This window comes from Pelodiscus sinensis, chromosome 20 (genome assembly GCF_052426305.1).
Source record: "Pelodiscus sinensis isolate ZL-2025 chromosome 20, ASM5242630v1, whole genome shotgun sequence".
Classification (NCBI taxonomy): domain Eukaryota; kingdom Metazoa; phylum Chordata; order Testudines; family Trionychidae; genus Pelodiscus; species Pelodiscus sinensis.
Genome location: NC_143071.1, coordinates 20,309,032 through 20,333,275, shown reverse-complemented (window position 1 = coordinate 20,333,275; position 24,244 = coordinate 20,309,032). Strand labels below are relative to the sequence as shown.

Sequence of the window (24,244 nt, the reverse complement as noted above, 5' to 3'; positions counted from 1 at the left end):
ACCATTGCTCCTCATTCTGTCATCTGTCACTACTGAGAACAGCCTCTCTCCATCCTCTTTGGAACCTCCCTTCAGGTAGTTGAAGGCTGCTATCAAATCCCCCCTCACTCTTCTCTTCTGTAGACTAAATAAGCCCAAATCCCTCAGCTTCTCCTTGTAAATCATATGCTCCAGCCCTCTAATCATGTTTGTTGCCCTCCACTGGACTTTCTCCAATGTGTCCACATCCTTTCTGTAATGAGAGGCCCAGAATTGGATGCAATATTCCAGATGTGGCCTCACCAGTGCCAAATAAAGGAGAATAATCATTTCCCTGGATCTGTTGGCAGTGCTCCTCCTAATACACTCTAATATTCTGTTAGCCTTCTTGGCTACAAGGGCACATTGTTGATTCATATCCAGCTTCTTATCCACTGTAATCCCCAGATCTTTCTGCTGAACTGCTGCTTACTCAGTCAGTCCCCAGCCTGTAGCAGTGCTTGGGATTCTTGCAAGTGCAATAGTCTGCACTTGATCTTGTTGAACCTCATCAGATTTATTTTGGCCTAAATCCTCCAATTTGTCTGGGTCACTCTGGACCCTATCCCGACCCTCCAACATATCTACCTCTCCCCCTAGCTTAGTGTCCTCTGCGAACTTGCTGAGTGTTCAATACATCCCCTCATCCAGGTCATTTAATAAAGATGTTGCACAAAACCATCCCTAGAACTGACACTTGGGGTACTCTGCTTGATACCAACTGCCAATCAGAAATCGAGACCTTAGGGTCTCAATCACGCTGGGTTCTTTCTTCATCTTGCACCAGTAACAAATATAACTGGAAGTGGGCATTTCCTGCTAGTTTTGATGAGACAGAATAGAATCTAACTAGCTCTTCCGCAGAGTTATAAAACACAGCATTAGCTACTAGTTTAGAACTTGGGCTCCTTTGAACAAAAAGGGGTAGAAAAGTCCACAATTGACAATGGGGAGGAGCAAAGTCTCCAGAATTACATCCCTGTTTTGTAGAAACCGTTCTGGATATGTTAGGCACTAGAAAGTTGGGGTATTCCTGGGAAGGAGCCACTCACCTAGATATATGCTTCTTTCTGTAGAGCAATGGTTTCCAACCTTTTTACGCCCAAGATCACTTTTTAAATGACAGAACAAGCCAAGATCTACTGCCCCATCCTTCCCCCAAGACCCCACCCCTTCCTTAAAGCCCCGCCCTGCCCTCTCTATTTTCCTCTTCTCCATCACTTGCTATCCCCAACCCTTATACTGCTGCTTGCTGCTTTTTTTTTTCTTTTCTCAATTCTTCTGTAGGAAGAGGTTTTTCCAACATTTGGCCTGTCTAGATTGGACCAAATATCAGAAAAAAACCCTTCTTTTGGAAGCCTTCTTATTCCTCATGGAAAGAGGAATACAGGGGTTACCGAAAGAGCATGTTTGCGCTTCCACTAAAAAAAGCAGAACAAACACATCCCTGGGTGCAGAAGAGTTTTTCTGGGATATCTCTAGAATCCTGAAAAACTCCTGCAGTCTAGCTGTACCCTCGCTGGGTTGAGACAGGATGTGTAGGCTCTGGGGTGGGAATGAGGGATCTGGGTGTGGGAAGGGGCGAGAGGTGCAAGCTCGGGGAGGAAATCTGGATGCAGGAAGAGGTGGCGAAGGGGACACTGGCTCGGGGAGGGGGCTCCAGGCCGGCCAGTGTTGGGGTCAGATGGAAGGTTGTGGGTACTAAGCAAGCCACAGGCTTGTGGATGTGAGGGTGCAGGAATTTGGGTTGGGGTATGTGAGGGGCTCAGGGCAAGGGATTCCAGGGTATGATGGGCTCAGATCTAGGGTCTGTGGGGAAAGAGGGTGCAGGAGTGTTATGATGCTGTGGCCAGATGAGGGCTTGGCCCCAATTGAGGATTTGTTTGCCAGGCTTCATTTTTAAATAAAATACTATGTCAAACACAAAAAGTTTCTACACTGTCTTTATTTATGAGAAGGGTGAGGAACCTGTTTGAATCAGGGGTCACTGACCCACAGAAAAGTCAGTTGGGACCACACAAGTGAGATGCAAAAAATAACTCCTCCAAAACCCCCCCAAGCCTCACTAATGTGGCCCCAACTCTGCTGGTGGGAGCAGGGGACATGGTGTTGGGGAAGGGTGCTAGTGGATGCTGGGGTAGGGGACAGAGTGCCAGTGGGGGCAGGGTTCTGCGGCAGGGGACAGAGTGTGCCATTGGGGACAGGGTTCTGGGGCTGGGGGCAGGAGAGAGAGGACAGGGTGCCAGGAGGGCAGGGGACAGGGTGCCAGTGGGGACAGAGTCCCCTGCACCCGCTTCCTCCCAGGACTCTCCTGCCCCGCAGAAGAGGGAAGCCCTGTCGCATGCCTCCTGCAGGGTGGACGCACGCCTCCCATGGAGCAGGGAAGCCCGTGCACGCACGCACCCCCTCTGGGGCCACCATCCCCCCTTCCGCGGAGGAAGGAAGCCCCGTCGCACGCCTCCTCTGGGTCTCCCGTGGAGCAGGGAAGCCCCTGCGCATGCCCCCTTCGGGGCTGACTCCCCTCCCACGAAGAAGGGAAGTCCTGGAGTGCACCTCTGGGGACTCCCCCAGTAAGCTTCCAGCACGCCACAGACCTGGGGCAAGGAAGCAGCCAGCGCATTTCCGGAACACTGGAAGTGACGCGCAGCTCAGGACTTCCATCCACCCAACAGGAAGCCGCCACTACCTCCATTGTCGCTGGAGGTAGTTAGTGGGGCTTCCTGGAGGTGGGGGGAAATGAGGGGGCCCAGAACGCCTCACAATCAACTTGTCGAGGCCTCGCAATCAACAGGTTGGTGACCATGGCTTTAGAGCATGGACGTCTGTGCAGAACTGGCAATTTTGTGAGTTACTGTGCTAGTTGATCAGCCAGATGTGTATCTGTGTCCAAGGCAATGTCTACAACTGTGTAATGCCCATCTCAGGTCAACATTGATGCACTAGTTGTGCGCTAAAAATAGCAATGTGGTGACTAAGGCTCAGACTAGCCACCCCGGAACAGCCCTGTCTGAGATCCTAGATAAGTAGTCAGGAACTATGTTCCCTGTAAACTGAGTGCTTGGACAGCTGTCCAGGAGAGATTTAGGTGCCTCCCAGCTGATTAGCAAAGTGTCCACAACTGGCAGCATGTGTTTCTGTTGGTGGTGCAGATCAACAAATGCCTCAGTGCCCATAACAAAATGTATTTTGCACATGGATGGGAAAAAGTAGAGGAAATATTGGTCAGGATCTAGATCAAGTTGCTACCCGTGCCTCTCATTGCTGTTTTTAGTGTGTGAACTTGAACAGAGCTTAGCCTGTGAATGTCTGCCCAAACTGGGAGTTACACCTCTCAGCTGTAGTGTAGATATGACCTAAGTGGGCGTAGGAACCAGAGACCTAGATGGAGACAGATGGACTTCTGCAAAAATAGACTATAGTTCATGCAGTTATGGGTGGGCCAGCTGGCTTTAGCCACATTCAACTCTTGCCTCAAACACAAGTCCCTATGGGATTATATCCTTTAATTCATAGGCCCCACTACTGAAATATGGGCTCATGTTTTACCCTCCTGTCAGAGAGCATCACAGGCCCCACTGTATGATTCAGCAACACATGGGAAAAGGTATATATTATAAAAATGATATAGTCAGTCTCTTTTGACTGTACTACTTAAACTGCTCTGCTAAAAAGGATCATCTCATTCCAAATATCAGAAATCTTTGAGTCTGTAATAAGGGCATTCCCCTAAGACTGTTCTGTTTTATATTTGTAGCTGTTTATAGAGTCTTTCTGTTCAAGCATTTATCCCTCTATGATGTGCTTTAACAATGCACGTACATTTGCATTTGCTGACTCTCCCTTTTGAAAATGTATCGTATTAAATCATTCAGATAACCTTTGGGTTGCTACCAGATGTACATCTGCAATATACCACTCAAATCCATAATCAAACAGACTATCATAAGTAAAAAAAAGTTATTGAACACGTGGGGTTTTTTCCTCTTCTGTATTTGGAAGGGGGCATAGAAAAGCTCTCTGTACTTACCTAGCTATATCACTTTGCATAACTATTTGTTATTGGTTCTTCTGTGGTCCTGTTGTAAATGCAGCATTATTTTACTTGGTGAATGAAAGTTTAATACTCACAAATTGCGGTGAATTTTGTGTCCTCTGAACTGAAGCCACCTCAATATTCCTTAAAAAGTATTGGCCACTGAATGACAGTGGCAAGTTGGAGTACAGGTTAATGCCATTTCCTTATGCCAGTTGAACTGATTATTTTTAAATGCTTAATGAAGTTTTGTAACTGTATCCAGCGCTTAAATCAGAGGAATAAACCTTTTACACAAGTTGGTTTTTTCCATTTATCTTCTTAAACATTTTTAATGTTCATATTTATAAAAATGACTACTCTTCCATTTGGTGTATGACCTTTTAAAAAAGATACAAGAAACACTGTAAACAACTTCCTGATTTTTAGAAGCAGTTGCAGACCTTGGACCAGACTTTGATCTTGGTTATATCACTGTAAATACAATTAATTGAAGTGACTCTGGGTTTATACCAGGGTAACTCCTATCCAAGTCTGGCCTACTTTCTTAACTTTGCCTCTTTCGACAGCATCAAAACCAAGGTTTTGTACGTGGGAAGAAAATGTTCACTTACTATTTAGCACAATTTTTCAAGCCACCACCGCCCAGCAGTTCTGATTTGTAAATGTCAATATGACTGAGGTTTTTGGAGAGGGAGAAACTGACCACAATGATTTTGGCATGTATTTTACCTCACATTGGAGCAATCAAAGTTCTTTTGAGTTTTGATGTGGTTATGGGTGGATATTGGCTTGCAATTTTTTTCTTTTCTTTGCAGAGATAAATTGATCAAGAAAAAGGGAGAACAGCTCTTTAGGAATCGGGTAGGTCTACATGCTGCCTACCCTACTTAAAAAAAAAAAAAAAAAAAAAAAAAAAAGCTTAAATATAGCATTTAAATGTAGAGAAGGAAGGACACTAATTGCTGCTAATATTGGCAGCTGACTGTCAAAACTGAGCATAGTTTGGAGATAAAATTACCGGTAAGGAATATTTTATCAGTTGTATTCAAAGGTGCAAGCTCCAGATGAAGAGCCACATGTTTGCCAGTAAAATAGTGCTGAATTTCAACTATTAACCATTGTTCTGAAAGGAATTCTCCCTGCCTGTCTGCTGTAAGCAGAGCCATGTTCATCTGTGGAATGTATGTTAAGATTGGGATGAGAGCCAGATGTAATCCTTTGGGTATTTAATTACTCAGTTCTTCCTACCAAGAAGTTTTATTATCTAAACTAGATTAATAATTCATCAAAACTGAGTGGTAGGGCCTGCAGTTGAAATATTTTACCCTGGTTATCTCTTGTGAAGCTTAATCCTGATTTATTAAAAGTACCCTTCCTCCTACTCTTCCCCTCTACATGAGAATTGTTTTTCTCTTTGCACTCTCATGTGCAAGCAACTAAAGAATCCCTGCTTCAATGAGCACTTCAGTCAGGACTCAAGCTAGCTGCCTACTTGAGACTTTAAACTAAAATTCAGCACTGATTGACTTATTCTGTTCAAAACAATTCTTTGGCTTTTGTTAAATTTGGCTTAAAGGAAAACAAGATCTTTACATGCCATTCATTATAGTGTGCTGTTTTGTATGCTTCATGTAGTAGTTGTATACACTTGAACTGCGGTGCCCATAAATCACATTTATCGTACACCTAAATCTGCCTTACCTACATTCTGACAACATAGCCATCTTTGCTGAAGCTACTAGTACATGCCAAACCACAGAGTATCTTAGGTATCATTTTAAGACTATTCTCTTAGTCTGTGCGAGAGGGGTGTTTTCAGTCAGTTTAAGGTGAGATCCCCTTATCCAGTAAAGCTACAAATCATTTCCCAACTGACCCATTAGCCTAGAATCCCCCTTTTTGGGGGGCAAGGGTAATAGGATAAGGCTTTTTTTTCTGCCTTAGTAGAATGTGAGATCAGATAAGTGCATACATTTTCTAACAATATGATACAGATCTTTTTTAGGTTTCTGAAATGTCTTAACTTTTCTGAGGCATGTACTGTTGAATCATAGTTAATTGAATCACCTATTTTTACAGTGGAAGGCTATGAAAAAGTATCAATGAAGTTTTATTTTAAAATACTGTAACCCCTCAATCATTTCTAAAAGAGAAGTACATCAATGGTGTCACACATGTAGAATCCTAAATAGGGTAATATGAAAGTCTGGGCTTGCTTGGGCAGACATGCATGACTCCCTTACTACTTCATTTGAGTAACGAGATTACCCCAGATTCATTCAATTTAAAATGTATATATCAAATATATTCTCTTTGTATCATACACATGCCTCGAGACTTTTGTGTTGGGTGAATTTTATAAGTCAAAATGTTTATTGTCAGAGGGGCTTGTTAAATGTAGTTGGCTCAAGGGTGGCCAATCCTTGTTCAGGTGAGGGATTTATTAATAACTTGCCAGTGGTTTGGGGCCACACCGAGTTTGTGGAGCAGATGGCTGTCTGCCTTCTCTTTGAATCCAAAATAGACAGTACATATCAGCACATGATTCACCGTGGCATTGATACTGCTTGCCTGAAGATGGAATGTTTCCTGTTGGTGCATGTAGTTTCTGCATGCCACAGATCCATTTGAAAGTTTTGGGGAGATGGGTGGTACCTTCTTACTTAACAGATTTGATCCTTTTATATGTTATCTATAGAATTTAGCAATACATGTATTTACTGCTCTTTACTCTGTGTTATTTGTAGTGCTAAGATTGGGTGGGATATTATTTGTTCTTCTTTTGAACACTAATTACAAAATTCCAGTCATCTATGCCACTGAGGGTATTGAACATATGTGGGTCTAAGTAAGGGCCTGTTCTGATCTGCAGGACTCTTTATTAGGGATAGAGTAGGAGAAGGAGAAGATCCAGATTGAGTCCGATTCCCAGATTGTTAGCTATGGAAATAGGTTACAAAACTACCTCTTGCAAACCATGCGGTTTGATGATGATATCTTTTAAAGAAACTAAGTGTGGAAGCCCACAGCACCATTTTTAGAGTCACTTCTTGGAACAAAAGAGCTCTTTAAGATGAGAGAAGCACCAGTGTTTGAGCTACACTTTGGACTAACAACTGCATCGTAGCTGCGTTGACAAAAGGAAATTTTAAGACACTTAAGGCCTTAAAAGGAAAAACGCTAAGCATCAGTTGGCTCTGTTGAAGTCAGCGTGCATGTGCTTGATACCTCTGGAAATCAGGCTCTTACTGTCCTCTTAAGATCATCTACAGCTCCCTTTTTAAAGTGATAACTTCAATTTTAGCAATGTGGGTTTACAGGTTAGGTAATGCCTACATATCAATTGCTATAAGGGATGCACATGTATATTAAAACTGCTGCACCAAAGTTTAATTGGAAAAAAAGTCAGAGCCTGTCCTGCAGTGCAAAAGTTGGATATATGCATGCAGCAATACTGCCATGTATGGAATCTAACTGAGCTTTACTTTGTTTTCAGTGATGATGGCCAAAGAGAAGCCACCAATAACCGTAGTTGGAGATGTTGGAGGAAGAATTGCCATCATTGTGGTATGAGATTGAAAGGGCAGTGGGGTGGGATCTTTTCTCTGTCTCATCTCTTTAAATATTTATGCCTCCATGGAACTGGGGATTTTTATATTGGAATTAAAAACTGGAGATCATTATAGTGTCAAAACATGAATGCTCTAATTCCATCCTCTTGTTACCACTCTTCAGGGCAGTTAATATCCAGCATTTGGCTCAGAACATAGGGAGATGGACTCTGAAATTTTCCTTCCCAGTTATACCAGAACTCAAAAATGAATACCTCAGAATAGGAATCGCTTGTTGCAGTCTCCATTCACCTGCTTTTGAGATGGGTGGCATAGGGTTTTTGTATCATTGGGAGAATGGATAGTCTGCTTTAGATACAAGACTAAAAATCAAGACCTATCTGAGCTCAGTTTCTCTTTCTGCCACAATCTTCCTGTGACTGCTTAATGCCTCGCGTTATCTTTTTATTAAAATGGAACTCCTTCTCTACCACGTGTGGGGGGCAGAGATTTAAATAATTTTGAGATGCACTTGGATACTGGTGTGGTGAACACTATAGAAATATTCCTGTTGGTATAGTCTGCCTTGGTGTGTCAAGGATCTTCAGTAGTAGGTAGACACTGTAACTTCCTCAAATATGTATGCAGTTTGCTGCTGTAGACTGATCTCTTCAGATCTGTCACCTTCTGTCATGTGGTAACTTTCTGGTTCTGATTGTGGGGTTCGTTTGTGTTTCTCTCAGGATGATATTATTGATGATGTGGAAAGCTTTGTTGCAGCCGCAGATATCCTAAAAGAGCGTGGTGCTTACAAGATTTTTGTGATGGCGACTCATGGGCTCTTATCTGCAGATGCACCCCGTCTAATTGAAGAATCAGCAGTCGATGAGGTGTGTTTACCGCAGTTTGTATTGTGGAGATTAGAAAAGGCTGGATAGTGGCTAGATGGATTAATGCTCTAGCTTTATACCTCTAGATAGTAAGAATCCAATCAGCTGTTTGTCACAATTGTAAAATGATTTTCGTCACAGACTTACAATTTCTAGTAGGTATCACAAAACCATCACAAAATTCAGCATGCAGATAACAGTACCTATTCTGAGTGGGACAAGGTTTGGGATGATTTTTCAAAACTTCATTTGGGTTAAGTTCTGTCTGCTTGCTCTGAATAGCTTTTAGCTGAGACTAATGTTCATTTTTCCATAAGTGAAACAATTCACCAGATTTACATACACTTATGAGAGGAAAATAATTCTGGTCATTGCTAGATGACAAGAAAGACCCATGAGTGAAAATAATGGGGACATTTAAATGAAACTTTAATTTAGTTATCAGAAATGGGTTGTTATCCATTTTTTTAGAAGATAACGGAAAATCTCCTTTAGTTCAGAGGCATATGGCCTCTTAAGAGTCTGTCCTCTGTGTAGATTTCCCATCTGCATACAAATTTATTAATACCTGCCTAGATGGAGGGGCTAAAGCACAGCCTCAATTGGAAATTATGCTGTGTTACCTTAGTAAAGGAGCTGTTGGTACTAGATACTCAGGGAGAGAAATTCTGTTTAGAGGACAGTCCCTCTCTGAATTTTATGGCAGTTGTTTTAATTGCCAGTAAAATAGGTGAAGTCTGCTGTTTGGAGAAGTGTAGCAAAGTGAGCTAGAATTATGTCTGTATTCTTTGATATCTTCTAGCAAAACCACTCACATGGGCACTTCTCTATCACATCCCATGTGCATGTGTTCCTGTAATACAGCCCTTCTTTAATGTATTTTTCTCTGCTGCTCCCATCTGACCACCATGACCTTTGTGGGGCATTATTGGATCAAGCCATTAAATATTTCACACTCAGTGGTCAAGAACCTATGCTGTAATTAGATTTTCTAGTCCATATGGAGAAGCATCATGCAGAGCATCATGGATGTTGACCTCTTCAGATGATCGACCTTTGCAGACCAGCCGTTTCATACCTACCCTGAATCCTTTAACTACTCAGAGAAACATCAGATACAAACAGCTTTCAGAGTTATTCTTATGTAGCTGTTCAATCTGAATTAATGTTCAGAGGCACTTTTAATGTTCTTTCCTTACTGTCTCACTGCAGGTGGTTGTGACCAATACAGTTCCTCATGAAGTTCAGAAGCTGCAGTGCCCCAAAATAAAGACAGTGGATATCAGTTTGATCCTTTCAGAAGCCATCCGACGAATCCACAATGGGGAGTCCATGGCTTATCTCTTCCGCAACATCACCGTGGATGACTAGATGGCAATATTGCCCTTGTCGGGGTTTTCTGAAGCAAAGGGAAAGGAAATGTGCATGAAAAAACAATGCCATAAATTATAGATGTAACACAATTGTTTCTTCTGCTAGGGAGAGGATTTAGGGTGTTTAAAGGCTGAAGCCACAAGATTAAATAGCAAAAGTAAAGTTGAACAGCCCTGCTACCTGCAGCCTCTTTTGTTCACCTCTTACAGGGAGGGTTACGTTTTAGTTATGATCAGGAAATGGAGAGGCTTTGAATTAAGTAAAGGTCAAATTGCCTGAAAGCTCTTTGAAAGATAGCCACTACTCTAAAACAGAGCTGTAGTCTCATGAGCGGGCAGTCTAAGTTGTTGCTGCACATGCACTGTTGGAGAAAAGATGTTGATGCTTCTTCTAATATATGAATTGACTACAGAATACAGAAGGGAACCCTTCATTTAAGCAACCTGGTCAAGTAGTGTGCTGCCTGTAGAATTGATGTGCAGAATACTCCCGTGCCAACTTTTGTAGCCTTTTCTAATTTCATTTGTTCAGCATTGATTTATTTTTATGAAATTATTGCCTATAAGTACACTCAACAGTGGCAGCCTAGAATGACCCAATGGCAGTGAAATCCTTACATAAATTAGACATGTAGGTGGTGTTGGTAACAAGTGAAAATATATTTCTCTCACTTGCAGGAGTGGGACTGTAGTATTAGAACATGTCAACTTTATCTCTAGAGCCTTGGATTCTTGTCATAACTCAGTGGCTCATGACAATAATTTGATCCCTGCTGGAACACTTGTCTACATTGGAAAGTTAAGCACAATTTGTGGTGGTTGTTGTTGTTGTTTGATTGTTGGCTCAGAAGTTGCCTGGAATTAATATAAACTGGCACAATTGTATGGGGCAAATTTTACATGCCTGCCTCGAATATGACTGTACTTTTTGAAACTAATGTTCAAGGAACTAAAAGGTCTAGGATTTTATTTTGGATCTTTTGCCTGTGGACAGCTTCCATTCTGGCCTGTTACTGTAAATATGTTAAATACATTTACGGGGCAGCCTTGTAAAGTAAAAGAAAATGTAGATGCTGTCAACATGTTTTCTGAAACACCCATTGAACTCTTGCCTTTAGAGAGAGGGGTCTTGTTGCTTGCTTCTTTCCCTGGTTACAAAAAATCCTTGACTGTGGCAAAAAGTATCTGACCGGACAAGCAATCCTAGTGAATTTTGACGACTTTTGCTGGGCTGTAATAAGACCCAAGGGCATATTCAAAAAACATCAGCTATTTAGGGGGACAGTTTAATATGCATACCACTAAAACCTAGAATATTTTCCACTTGGTTCTGTGATAAGTAGTTTGAGGCTATTGGTTGGAAGAAGACCATGCAGATTGATTACTTTGTCCAGCAGGGGTTAGTTTATAGTATTGTTTGCCCTTCAACTTCTACCTACATATTTCACTTCCACTCCAATGTACAAAAAATTTTAATGGTGTCAAAGAGCATATGTTTATTCTGGGAGTCCAGGAAGAGCCTTGAATGTTCAGCAAACAAAATGTCCTCAGTAGAGTGAAATGCATGTTACAGAACTACCGTAGTTTCCTATCTCATAGCTACTGAGCATGTGTTGAACTATAGATATGAGCATGTTGCCTTCTCACTGGAATCAAGCTGCTGATTTGTACCTCCAGACTGAATAGCCTTGTAAGCAATATACAGGACTGTTCTTAATTTCATGACTGTGTTCACAAAGTATTAGAAAAAGTGACAACTAATACTCCATTACTGTAACTCTGTGTATGTAGCTCATCAGGGCTGCTGACAGTTATATCTTAACATGGTACTATACTTTTAAGTATTACTGAAGGGATTGACTGAAGCATGTATGTGGGGGAAAAAAATCACACACATATATGTCCCCTTGTTCTTAATTAGTACGAGGCTGTCACGGTTCATAGTGATATCCAGTTTTACAAACATGAAAACATTCTGTCCTCATATCCCCTTTTAACTACTTTAAGGCACCTGGGTAAAATGGCCAAGATAGTTAGTCAGCTATCCTTTCACCTCAGATTAGCCTCTGTTCAGATCTTGGGCTGGGACACAAGTCAGAATGAATCTGGTTGGGCCATTGTCATAAATCATTCATACCACAAAATCCCCGACCAGTTTAGTCCAAATTGTAGCCTGTGCTCTCAAGACCCAAAATTGCAACGACAGATTGCAAATTGAGATTAAAATGCATCAGAAGAGCAATGTGGAAATTTGTATAGCTTCTGCTTGAACTACATTTGTCTTGGCATTGAGCTTTACTTAGTCTTTTTTTTTTTTTTCTTTCGTGGAATCCAGCCCTTGTGGCTGCCATCATTACAATGTGTGCTGTCAATTTTTTTTTTAACATGAAGGCCTCTTCCCCCCCCACCCCCCACCCCGTTTTCTTTGCCTTTTGGAAAACTTGAATATCTTTATAGCTTTTCCAGTTATTAAAGGTGGGTCTTAAGTGGTCTTGAACAATTTAGTTTCTTATTTAGCAGGCCAAGACTTTCTGAATAGCACCACAATCTGCCTATGTCATCTTTATTTCCATCCCATTTCCTGTGTTCTCTCTGTAACTCAATCCTGACACTTAAAACCAAAACAGGGGATCTAAATTTATTGCTTTTAATTCCTGAAAATGTAACTGTTCTGTTCTGGTAAAACGGCAAATCGGCCAATTCCTTTCTCAACCACCATCTGCCTACTTTCTCGGAAATTGCCTTGGTTGAGAGTGCCTGGATGGAAAGAGAGGTTAATGATCTAAAAAGCTATACAATGGCATTACATTGAGAATTGATTTTAAAGAAGGGAAAAAAGTTCTCATTTATTTTTGTTTGCTGATAAGTCACTCAGGTTCTAATGTAAACAGTCTTCCCAAGATTCTCTAAGTATTTTACTTTCAAGAAATATATAGCAGTATGTGTAAAATTTCTGCATTTATGTTCCCTTCTTACATTTTGCCACGTTGACATGGCTTTTCACTTCAAGATGTGATGATTTCATAAAAGTCCATGTAGTAATGTGTTTAATCCCCTTTTGGAAACCATCCTCAAGTGAGGCCATAGGAAGAGTGAAGACCCATGCTCTTATTTGATGTCTCAAAAAAGGGAGAAAGCGCAATTTAAATCGCACAGTACTGGATAGAAAGCAATATAAACTGAGCTTCCATTATCTCCCAAATTCAAAACTTTCAAAATGGTCTAGGTGAACATAAATATCTGCTTTCTGCATATAACTAACATTTTTGTTACAGTTGTAGTTTGATCATCTCTGAGGAAGAAGACTTTTCACATTGAAATTGCTCTATGTGCAAGCTGCTGTAAAACTAGTTATCTCTTTGCAGTCTGCACTGAAGTGAGAAAAGGACAGAGGAGAAGATAATGAAAGCCTTGGGGCACCTCTTTCTTGCAGATATATTTTAAGTTCATTCATATTTCCTGCCCAGGGCAGAGTGAAGACAAGCTGTATAGTTGGCATATATCTGTCTGATCTAGAGTATGCTATTAGCTATTTTCTTTGGGGGGAAAAATGCCCTCTTGGCTGTGTCTGTTAGAAAGCCATAGAGAAACTCCCAGTGTTGATGCTAATAAACTCTACATTCTCAGTTGAGCTTTTCTCTGCAATTTATTGCAAAAAGTACTCCAATGGCCCAGACACAAGCCTGCTGAGTAGAGTATTAAAAAGCAGGTTTTTTTCCCTAAATGTGTAACCGCTGAAATTTTCAGCGGTTACACATTTCCACATGGAGTGGGGGAGGGAGAGGTAGCACCGTGGACACCTGTGCTTATAGGAATTCGACTGGGGATGGGAGAGGTGGCTCCACAGGAGCTGTCTTAAAAGCTGGATCCCTGAGAACACTGGCTCCTGCCTCTCCTGCACTGCTGCTTCTGTATCAGAGGCAGCAGTGCAGGAGGGGAGTAGGCAGCTCCCTGGGAGCTAGTGCTCACATGCTTCCCCCCCCACCCTCTGCTGCCCCTGATACAAAGTCAGCAGGAGGGTGAGCCTTGTGTGTAACCGTGAAAGATAACCTACAAGCCCAAGCTCATCGGTTATTAATTTAAACTTATGCACTGTCACATACTGCTGTGACACTGTCACACATCGTATCCCTGTTTGCATTGGTTCCAATGCGTGTTTCTTGATCCTTTGGCTCTGTGGTGCATCAAGCTTATGATCATAAGATTTGGATGCCTATGGTATTCTAATGCCATTAGAGCTCCTTTGAGTTGCTGTTCCTATTAAAAGAACATCATAGTGCAGAGCAAAAAGGGATGACTCTTACAAAGTGAAACAGATCAGGGAAGACCATAGCATATATAATAAATGTCATGGTCACAGATGTCTAAATCCAGCTAACTTTTTTTTAAGCCTGTATGGTGGAAAGTATTTTTTACGTGTGCTTTTGTGAAGGATTATACTCTCTTCCTTGCAGATGGTGTCTGTATTAAATCATTGTGCAACAGGTGTAATGCCTGTCAAGATGTCAGATGAAAATGTATTTTGGTCATGGTTTTTCTTTTTGATGTAGAGAAAGGAATCCTGCCTGAGGTTTGAGTCTCAAACCAAAGTTGTTCATGCTCGATGAGCTGTTGTGTTTTGCAATCAGTGGTATGAGTGCCCTTAGGGGTACTCGAGAGAAGTCTGGGGTACATCAACACAATTGAAATTTGGAGAAAACTGAATTTTTGTTTTAAGTTTTACAGCGTTTTATTATTTTTGTACTTTTTACACACACAAACTTCCTTGCCTGCCCGGCTATGATTAAGTTGTTTACATAAATGTGTTGCAATGGCAGGGGAAAAAAATGTCTCTCTGAAAACTAGGTACTGGGGGTACTTATAATTTTTTTTTTAAAAAAGGGGTACTTTATTAAAAAAAAAAGGTTGAGAAACTGATCTATTGTATACAACCACGCCCTAATATACAACCGGATTTGCTCCAGTCCCACAGACAGAGACAAACACCTACAGGATCTATATAGAGCATTCTTAAAACTGAAATACCCACCTGGAAAAGTGAAAAAACAGACTGACAGAGCCAAAAAAGTACCCAGACAAGAACTCCTTCAAGACAGGCCCAAAAGAGAACATAACAGAATTCCACTTGTCATCACCTACAGTCTACAATTTAAACCCCTCCAACACATTATCAAAAATCTACAACCTATCCTGGAAAATGACCCCTCACTCTGAGGCCTTAGGGGAAAGGTCAATTCTTGCTTACAGATAACCCCCTAACCTGAGACAAATTATTTCCGGTAGCTACGCAGCACAGCTACATCATACGCATCCAGAAACCCACCCCTGCAATCAGCCTTGGTGCCAACTCTGCCCACACATCTACACAAGCGTTTTCATCACTGGATCTAACCACATCAGCCACCAAATCAGAGGCTCATTTAACTGCACATCCACTAATGTGATGTATGCCATCAAATACCAGCAATGCCCCACTGCAATGTATATTGGCCAAACTGGACAGTGTCTACGGTAAAAAACTAATGGACACAAATCAGATATCCAAAAAGGCAACACACAAAAAACCTGTTGGAAAACACTTTAATCTTCCTGGATATTCATTAATGGATCTCCAAGTTGCTGTTTTCAGACCAATTCCATAAGAAAAATATACAGAGAATGATTGAAGCTTAACTTCATTCACGAGTCTAATTCTTATACTAATGGTTTGAATCATGATATTGGATGTCTCACACATCAACCAATCAATGAAGGTGCTAATTGTTCTTGATGTTTGTGTAGAATCTGGTGTTGGTCATCTTCCTTTCCAAGTGCTAACTAATGGTTCTTATCAGCCTCTTTTAACTATTTAGTCTTTGAGATGCTACTAGATGAATTGTTAAGTTTTTTCCTGTTACAGATTCACTTGGCTATCCCTCTGTCACTTATCTACTCACTGTCTTTTTTTTTTCTTCCTCCCCTTCAATTTTTTCCCCTTGCCGCTCTCCTCTCCCCCTTCCCTTATTTATTCTTGGTTCCTGGACTTCTAATACTCCAGTCATCTGAAGAAGAGGGTTGTGCCCAAGAAAGCTCATGATACCATCTAAATGTTGTGTTAGTCTTTAAAGTGCTACAAGACTGTTTGTAGTTTAAGTTTTTCCTGTTACAGACTAATTTGGCTACCTCTGAAGCTTTTGTACAGGCACTATGTGATTCAAAGGGCCCTGAATGGCTTCTCTGCAGTAGATTAAACTTCACCCTAATATTGATTTGATTGTTAGAAATGAGCCTTTTCTCTGTGTGTACGTCTGTTGGTAAGGTGTTTGGCTTTGGGCAATTTCCATAAATATGTGCAGGAAAAATAGCTCAGGATGAATTCCTATGGTTCATACTGATCCTTACTTTGTGCTAAGGCTTGTGTAATTACCCCTCCCCCTGAGGGTTGATTACCCCGCTCCTTGAGGGTGATACAGTATGAGCTGGCATTTGTTAACACACCTGGGTTAGGAGCCTTTTCCATTTTTAAAGGGGGGGAGGAATCTGTGCTTTCATTTGAACAAGAGTTGGTATTGTGCTCTCCTGCTGATGACCACCCTTGAGAACTTCCATTTCAGTGACTTAGCAAATACTACCACCATGGAGGGGAAGAGGGAAGAATGTCACTGCAGTCATTCTTCCTGTTATAAAAGGGGCATTCTCTAAATGAGTGTTGCAGCAGAGGAGACTGTCTTGAGTGTCTGAAAATGTGGGAGAGGAAATTTGTCTTATTTTAGGTTTTATCTAGGCAATAGTGATGCCTAGAATAGAGTCAGATTTTGGAAAGGTGGTGGAAGCAGTATTTATCTACATAGGCTCTGCTCATTGTCCCTTAAACACCATTTTTTGCTAAAATTGGGGATTAATGTTGGTCAAAATGTCGTCATGTACCACCCCAGAAGAGCTTAATGCTACAGAATTAATGCTTTCTTCTGGAGGTGGTACATGGTATTTCTATAAATAACTGCACTAAGAGGCCCCAGTCAAGAGTCGTGGTTTTGTGCTGGGCACCATATAAGTAGTAAGGATGCAGTCCTAGAGTTCTTATAATCTTGGTTAATTACAAGATGTCCCAAGTGCAGGAAACAAAAGGAGTGGGTGGGTATGGAAGGATTAGGCAACAGTGTGATCACGACCAATTGTGCCAACAATGCAGCTCTTTTCTGGCCTAGCCACCAAATGGCAGTTCAGAAACTTTGCTGTGCCTGCAGATCTATTGCATGGAGGATTGCTTTAATATGTTCCATTGCATGGACAGAAAAATAATGTACGGCTTATTGGTATGATTGTAACATAAGGTGACGTTCAGTATAAGATGTAGGCAAATGGCATCAGGGTATCTAAAGTCGATCACACTTTCCAGGCAGATTGACTTCCATCATAGGAAGAGGACTTGTTGGTTGACTGTAATGTGTTTTTTTCCCTCTACAAACAGTAATGCAAAAAACCCACCTTCTAATGAAAGCATAAATCATATAAAAGTAGATGGGGCTACTCCCCAAAGTGATGGTATCATGAGCTATCCTCCCAGTCTGACCAGAGACCTGCTTGGGGCACTTCCCCTATCAGAATACCCTGAGTTACTGCTATTTTATTTCTGATTACTGCGTACTATAAGGTTCCTGCCCCTAAAGCAATTTTTTACTTCTATAAACCAGGTAATCATAGAATCCTAGGGCTGGAAGAGACCTCAGGAGGTCATTGAGTCCAGCCCCCTGCCCAAAGCAGGACCAATCTCAACTAAATCATCCCAACCAAATCTTTGTCAAGCTGAGCCTTAAAAACCTCTAGGAATAGAGATTCCACCACCTTCCTAGGTAACCCATTCCAGTGCTTTACCACCGTCCTAGTGAAATAGTTTTCCTAATAGCCAATCTAGACCTCCCCCACTGTAACTTGAGACCATTGCTCCTTGTTCTGCCATCCCTCACCATTGAGAACAACCTCTACATCCTCTTTGGAAAGTTGAAGGCTGCTATCAAATCCCCCCTCACGCTTCTCTTCTGCAGACTAAATAAGCCCAAATCCCTCAGCCTCTCCTTGTAGGTCAAGTGCTCCAGCCTCATAATTTTGGTTGCCCTCCCCTAGACCCTCCCCAATGTGTCCACATTCTTTCTGTAATGGGGGAGGTTAGAAGAGGGGAAGATTCACCCAGAGGTTTAGGACCCTGTGCTAGGATGTGTGACTTTGGGCAAGACACTTAATCTCTGTGCCTCCATTCCTTTGTGGTAAAACGGGAGTTTCCTTCCCTGTGACTGCTCAGAACTAATTAATTAACATTAGGAAGGTGAGCTGCTATTATGGTGATTGAGGCCATATACCACTACTACTGAAATTCAGATCAAGTGTTTGAACCTAGCCAAGTTGCAGTGGTAGAGGTGATGTCCAAAGGCAGGTTGTGGTTCAGGCTGTTATGAGCCTGCCCATGGGGTTACTGTGTGAGTAACACCTGTCCTTTCTCACACACTCCCCATTAAACTTTAGTTTGGATTCAAACACTTCTGCACTGAAGACTACATGAGATTGGTTGGCTTGATTTAAAAAAAAAATATATTCTTAATGTAATCTCATTTGTAGAAAGATGTTAGTTTCCCCTTCTGCTACCTCTCTATGGTATGCAGTCTTGTCAGAAGGACAGAATACGCAGTCTCTGTATCTCCTGCCCCCTCTGTTTTTGGAGAGCTACAAGAGAGCAGCTGTCAAAACTAAATGTTACATTACAATAGAGGCTCTAATCTGGAGGTAAGTGCTTTCCATCTTGGAGTATAAGTCTGTTATGGGGAGTTCTCCATTTCATGTGGTGTACTGACATCTGCTGGAGGTTGAGTCTTTGTCCTGATAAAACCACTGACTTTTCTTAATAAGCTGAAAATAATCATCTTCCCTCCCACACCCCTGGATTTATCTTAGCCTGTAGGCCTGGACGTAATATGAAAATAGAGTGTTTGGCTTGCATTCATTTCCTAATACTCTGTGTGAATGGGGCTGGCATCTGTGCATCTTTTATTTGTACTGAAGCAAGTTGCTTCAAGTCTTGGGGAAAACTGATGAAGTCCTTTTCCTATCAATATTTATGACACCTGTTCCGTCAATCCACGTGTGCACAAAATAACTGCTCCCTCCCTTGGGTCTGTGTTGATTGGTTGTAAAAATGTACATCTTGTCACAACTTTCCTTTTGGTGTCACTGACATAGCAACCCAAATCAGACTCATGGAAGACTGTTGTAAGAATAAGATTAAAATGACAAGTGAGCTTGGAACCAGGAAAATAGTTGGAATGGTTCTGAAAATATTTTTCCCATCACATCACTAACTGCATCATTTTTACTGTGCAAGAGAACAGCTGTGTTGGAAGAAACTACACTATCCAGCCCTGCAGGTCGTATTGTATATCAAAGATGAGGTAGACTAAAGAAATAAGTGATGGAATGGAGAAGACAGAGTCTGTTAGGGCAAAAATCACATTGGGAAAGAAAACTATCAGATCCTCCCCTGGGATAGTGCTAAGGGATGGTTTGATGAGATAACATGATCTTGGTAACTAATTGACCATTATCAGTGGGAAATAGGTCAATGAAGGGATGATAGGAGTTACTATAGAGAACTTTCTGGGTGTCTGGCTGGTGAGTCTTGCGCACATGCTCAGGATTTAGCTGATCGCCATATTTGGGGTCGGGAAAGAATTTTCCTCCAGGGTAGATTGGCAGAGGCCCTGGAGGTTTTTCGCCTTCCTCTGTAGCATGGGGTACAGATCACAGCTGGAGGATTCTCTGCATCTTGGGGTCTTCAAACTATTTGAAGGCTTCAATATCTGAGATATAGGTGAGAGGATTATTTCTAGGAGGGGTGGGTGAGATTCTGTGGCCTGCACTGTGCAGAGGGTCAGACTAGATGATCATAATGGTCCCTTCTGACCTTAAAGTCTATGAGACCTGAACAAAGCCCATGGAAATCAACAAACTGACTTCAAGTGGTATAATATCAGTCCTCTGCCCTGGGAGGGTTCCCATCATGCCAGAGACAGTTGTGTTTGGGATACAAGCTCAGGAGCACCACCTCTGACTGAGGTTTCAGGGCACTTTCCTAAATATAGTGCAAATTTATAGATTGGGCATTTGTGGCAGGTAGGTATTCGAGAGTTACAATATTCAAAAACAAAACCCAACAACAGGATGTTTAAAGAACATACGAACACTTGAATTTTGAGGCATAATTCAGCCTCTGGGAGCTAGGGGGAATTTTCCCTGGAGAAGATTTAACCCCTTTAGGGCTATTTCCTGTGAAGCAGCTGGCACTGGCTCCAGTGGGAGACAGTATATTGGTCTACTCTAGATGAACTGGTCTGATCTAATGGCAATTCCTATTTTAAACAAAGTTTTATTTGTTTATTTGTTTAAGTGTAATTAATTGGATTACACTGTAGAGTATAGTGCTGAGAAACTGAGAAACCTTTGACTTGGATCAAATTAATGATAGTGAATTATGTGACACACCTGCCCTCCCCACACACTTGGTTTTTAAAAGAGTAAAAGTTAGGGAGGAAGGATGGACTAGTGCTCAGTGCACTGGACTCTGAGACAGGAGATGGGGATTTCATTTCCAGCTCTGCCACTGGCTTTCTGTGGCTTTGGGATAGTCACTGTCTTCATCTCTTTTTCCCTCTGTTCCCAGTCGTATGCTGCTATTTTTGTATCCATTTCTTCCACCTTCTGTTTCTTGTTTAATTAGACTATAAAACTCTTGAGGCAGAGGCTAATTGCCTAGCACAATGGGGTCTGGGTCAGTAAGTTCTGTAATGCAAAGTAAAAATAGTTTGCACAAATACATTTTTCCTTATGTATGGATAACTCTAGTTCATGGACACGCCGAGTATTTCTACAATGCATTTTCTTTTTCACTCCTTATGGTCTGCATTTCCCTCAAGGGGTGTGTCTAGACTACATGCCTCCTTCGACGGAGGCATGTAGATTAGCCAGATCGGAAGAGGGAAATGAAGCCGCGATTAAAATAATCGCGGCTTCATTTAAATTTAAATGGCTGCCCCGATCTGCCGATCAGCTGTTTGTCGGCAGATCGGGGGAGTCTGGACGCGATGCCCCGACAAAGAAGCCTTTCTTCATCGACACAGGTAAGCCTCGTGAAACCAGGCTTACCTGTGTCGATGAAGAAAGGCTTCTTTGTCGGGGCATCGCGTCCAGACTCCCCCGATCTGCCGACAAACAGCTGATCGGCAGATCGGGGCAGCCATTTAAATTTAAATGAAGCCGCGATTATTTTAATCGCGGCTTCATTTCCCTCTTCCGATCTGGCTAATCTACATGCCTCCGTCGAAGGAGGCATGTAGTCTAGACACACCCAAGGAGAGTAACAAGCTGCTGCAGTCAGTAGAGTCAGGTTCTTTTTGAGTGATTGCTTATGTTCATTCCATGTAGGTGTGCGCGCACTGCATGTATACGTTGCCGGAAAGTTTTTCTCTTAGCAGTACCCCCTGGGCCAGCAGGGGAGTCCCCTGGACTGGTGCTGCTATATTGGCTAATATATAATCCTTCTGGCCCTCCACCCCCTCAGTTCCTGCTTACTTGTGATGGTCCTTGTAATGGGCTTTGCTCTTGATTCTGCAAGCATGACTTAGCAGTTCTCATCTGTTATCTTGTAAATTAGTTAATTGTTCTTATCTTTTGTAAATAGTTCTCTTCCTAGTGTAGACAGTTGGCTTTTAGATTGGGGGCTCATTTCGTGTCCCTGTCACCTGGAGCAGGGCATGCCTGGGCCTCAAGCCCTGTGTTAGGTGCCTCTAGGTTGGATCTGCACCAGGCCAGCCTGCACAGACCTCCTAGTCTGGAAGAGGACCTGCTGGAGCCCTTCATGCCAGATACATTTGAGGCATCAGAGACCTTATTGAACTGACTTGACTGTCTCTGGTCTCATGAGGCTCCATGAGGGACCGTGACTCCAAGCAGACCTGTACTGACACCCCGGCACCGAGTGCTTCAGCACTGGTCCCAAGGGGCATGATTAGGTGGCACCGGCACAGGTCACGTGCTTGGCACCGTCCTTGTCATCGGCCCAGTCCACACACCATTCCATGGGGCATGGAATCCCAGCACTGAGTTCTGTAATGCCACCACCCCCACCTCGGGAAGTCCATGGCCAATCACTCTAGGCCATCAATCCCTGGTCTCCACCACTGCAGCATTGCCTCAGCGTATTCCATCGACTTGGAGGCTGAATCAGTGTTTTCCTTGTCCCAGACCTCCATGTACCACTCCTACTCCCGACACCAGAGTACCTCAGTACAACCAGTGCAGCAGTCTTGGCTGTCTCAGCTCGCTCCTGCTCATCCAGCTCCCCCATGTCAGGGCAATCTCAGCCTCTGAGGCAAGCATGGTTCCCCTGCTCAGCTGACGATGGCCTCACAGGTCGCCTCTCAAGATATGACCTGTAAGCAGCTAGCCTGAAAGAGCCATTCTCCTCTTCTCCGGACGAGGCCCTGGGAGGGGCAATACCATTGATGGATTCGAGGTCGTACCAGGACCTCCTCAGACATCTGGCCCGGAGTTTGGGGATGCAGACTGAGCGGGGTCGGAGGACTTGGATCCAACTGTTGATATCCTTAATGCCAACACCCCTACCCCAGTGGCCTTGCCCTTGAACAAAACGGTGACTAAAATCATCAAGACCCTCTGGCAGACCCCAGCCTCCATCCTGCCAACAGATAAAATGGTGGAGAGGTGCTACTTTGTGCCACAGGAGGGCAATGAGCATCTCTTTTTTCATCCTCCCCCGGGGTCTCTGGTGGTACAAGCGATTGTGATGGCGAGTCGGGGTTCCCCCTGATCCTGCAGCCCCATAGCAGCAAGAACAGACTCCACCAGCCAGTAGAACAGAGAGGGTTTATTGCTTCTCCAGGATACAGCACAGCATAGACATGATGTGGCTACAGGAGTCTGGGCCAGGATGCCTCAGACCCCTTGAGGTGGGGTGCCTGGGCCCCTAGACTCCCAGCCCCCTCCTTAGTCTGTTTCCTTCATGGTTCCAGCAAAAAACTGCCCCTTCCCCCAACACTCACATTCTTTGTTCCGTCCCTTCCCTTAACTGGTAGGACCAGTTGGGGCACTGTCATGGGGGCCCTCAAGGTGCCCCCCGCTGGGCGGTGCTTACAGACAGAGGCCAGTAGGGGTCATCCACAGCCCAAGCACAGCAACCAGCAAGGTACTGACACTACACAGTGATTAATCACCAGGAGAGGCAGGGTCAGCCAGCCCAACCCCCAAAAACAGGGAGGCAAAGAAAATGGACCTCTCGGTGTCTTCAGCTCTGCATAATGAACCAGCAGTTTCTCAGCTGCTATGCTTATAACACCTGGGCTGCCATGCATAAGTTCATGGTGCTCGTCCCTCAGCACTCCTGCTCTGAGTTTCAGTCCCTATCGGATGAGGATAGGGTGGTTCCTTAAGCAGCCTTGGACTCAGCAGACACTGTGGCCCACACTATCACCACAGGCTTGGAGCTCTGTCATAGTTCGTACCAACAGGTGTCTGGGGTACCTCCCAAACTCCACTCTAGACCACAATCCAAGACCTGATTTTGAGGGTCCCGGTCTTTTCTCAGAGCAGACCAACCACCGTCTGCATGGCCTAAAAGACTCACGAGCTACTCTAAAATCTTTAGGTGTTCATACCCCTGCCCCCCATAGACTTTCCTTCTCCAATAGAAACACCTCTCTCAGCAGAGTGCCCACACAGATTTTTCCAGGCATGGGGTAGGAATGCGAAAGGCAGGAACAATAGGCACTGTTACCGCTCTTCTTCCCATCGGGGGGCAGGCCCCTCCAACAAAACCGAAGACCCTGCACCTGAGGACAGCCTACCAGTCACCTCTCGTCCTTTCCTGAATGGCTTACCCCCTTTCTACTGTGCCAGAGGGTCCATTACTTTGGATCGTTGGGCCTAGAGATGGTAGGGAGTAGTTATGCCATCCCTTTCTCCTTGCCTTCCCCTTACCACTTCTCTGCCCTTTCCCTCTTCAGGGACCTTTCCCACAAGCATCTTGTGTAGGAAGAGGTGCAACAGCTCCTCAGTCTCGGAGCAGTGGAAGTTGTCCCCTTAGAGTTCATCGTCAAGGGTTCCCAAGGTGAAGGGTGGCTTCTGGCCCATCTTGGACCTCAATGTCTTCATCACCAAACCAAGTTCAAGATGGTGACATTGGTGTCTGTCATTCCCTCCCTCAATCTCAGAGACTGGTACGCTTCCCTTGATCTGAAGGACACATACTTCCACATTTCCATTGCCCCTCACCACCGGAGGTTCCTGCACTTTACTGTGGGCCAGCACCATTACCAGATAAGGCCTTCCCCTTCA

The 24,244-nt window shown here is 43.3% G+C and overlaps 1 protein-coding gene across 3 annotated transcripts in view; it reads left to right on the top strand.

Annotated features, from left to right (window-relative positions):
• The window catches only part of PRPSAP1 (phosphoribosyl pyrophosphate synthetase associated protein 1), a 61,657-nt gene extending 48,158 nt beyond the window's left edge, over window positions 1–13,499 (top strand). For all 3 annotated transcript variants that reach the window (XM_006136477.4, XM_006136475.5, XM_006136479.4), the window contains exons 9-11: window positions 7,551–7,621; window positions 8,349–8,495; window positions 9,708–13,499. In XM_006136477.4, the coding sequence (XP_006136539.1) occupies window positions 7,551–7,621; window positions 8,349–8,495; window positions 9,708–9,866 (377 nt within the window). In that variant the 3' untranslated portion in view covers window positions 9,867–13,499. The remainder of the gene's footprint in view (window positions 1–7,550; window positions 7,622–8,348; window positions 8,496–9,707) is intronic.
• The last annotated feature ends 10,745 nt before the right edge of the window (window positions 13,500–24,244 follow it).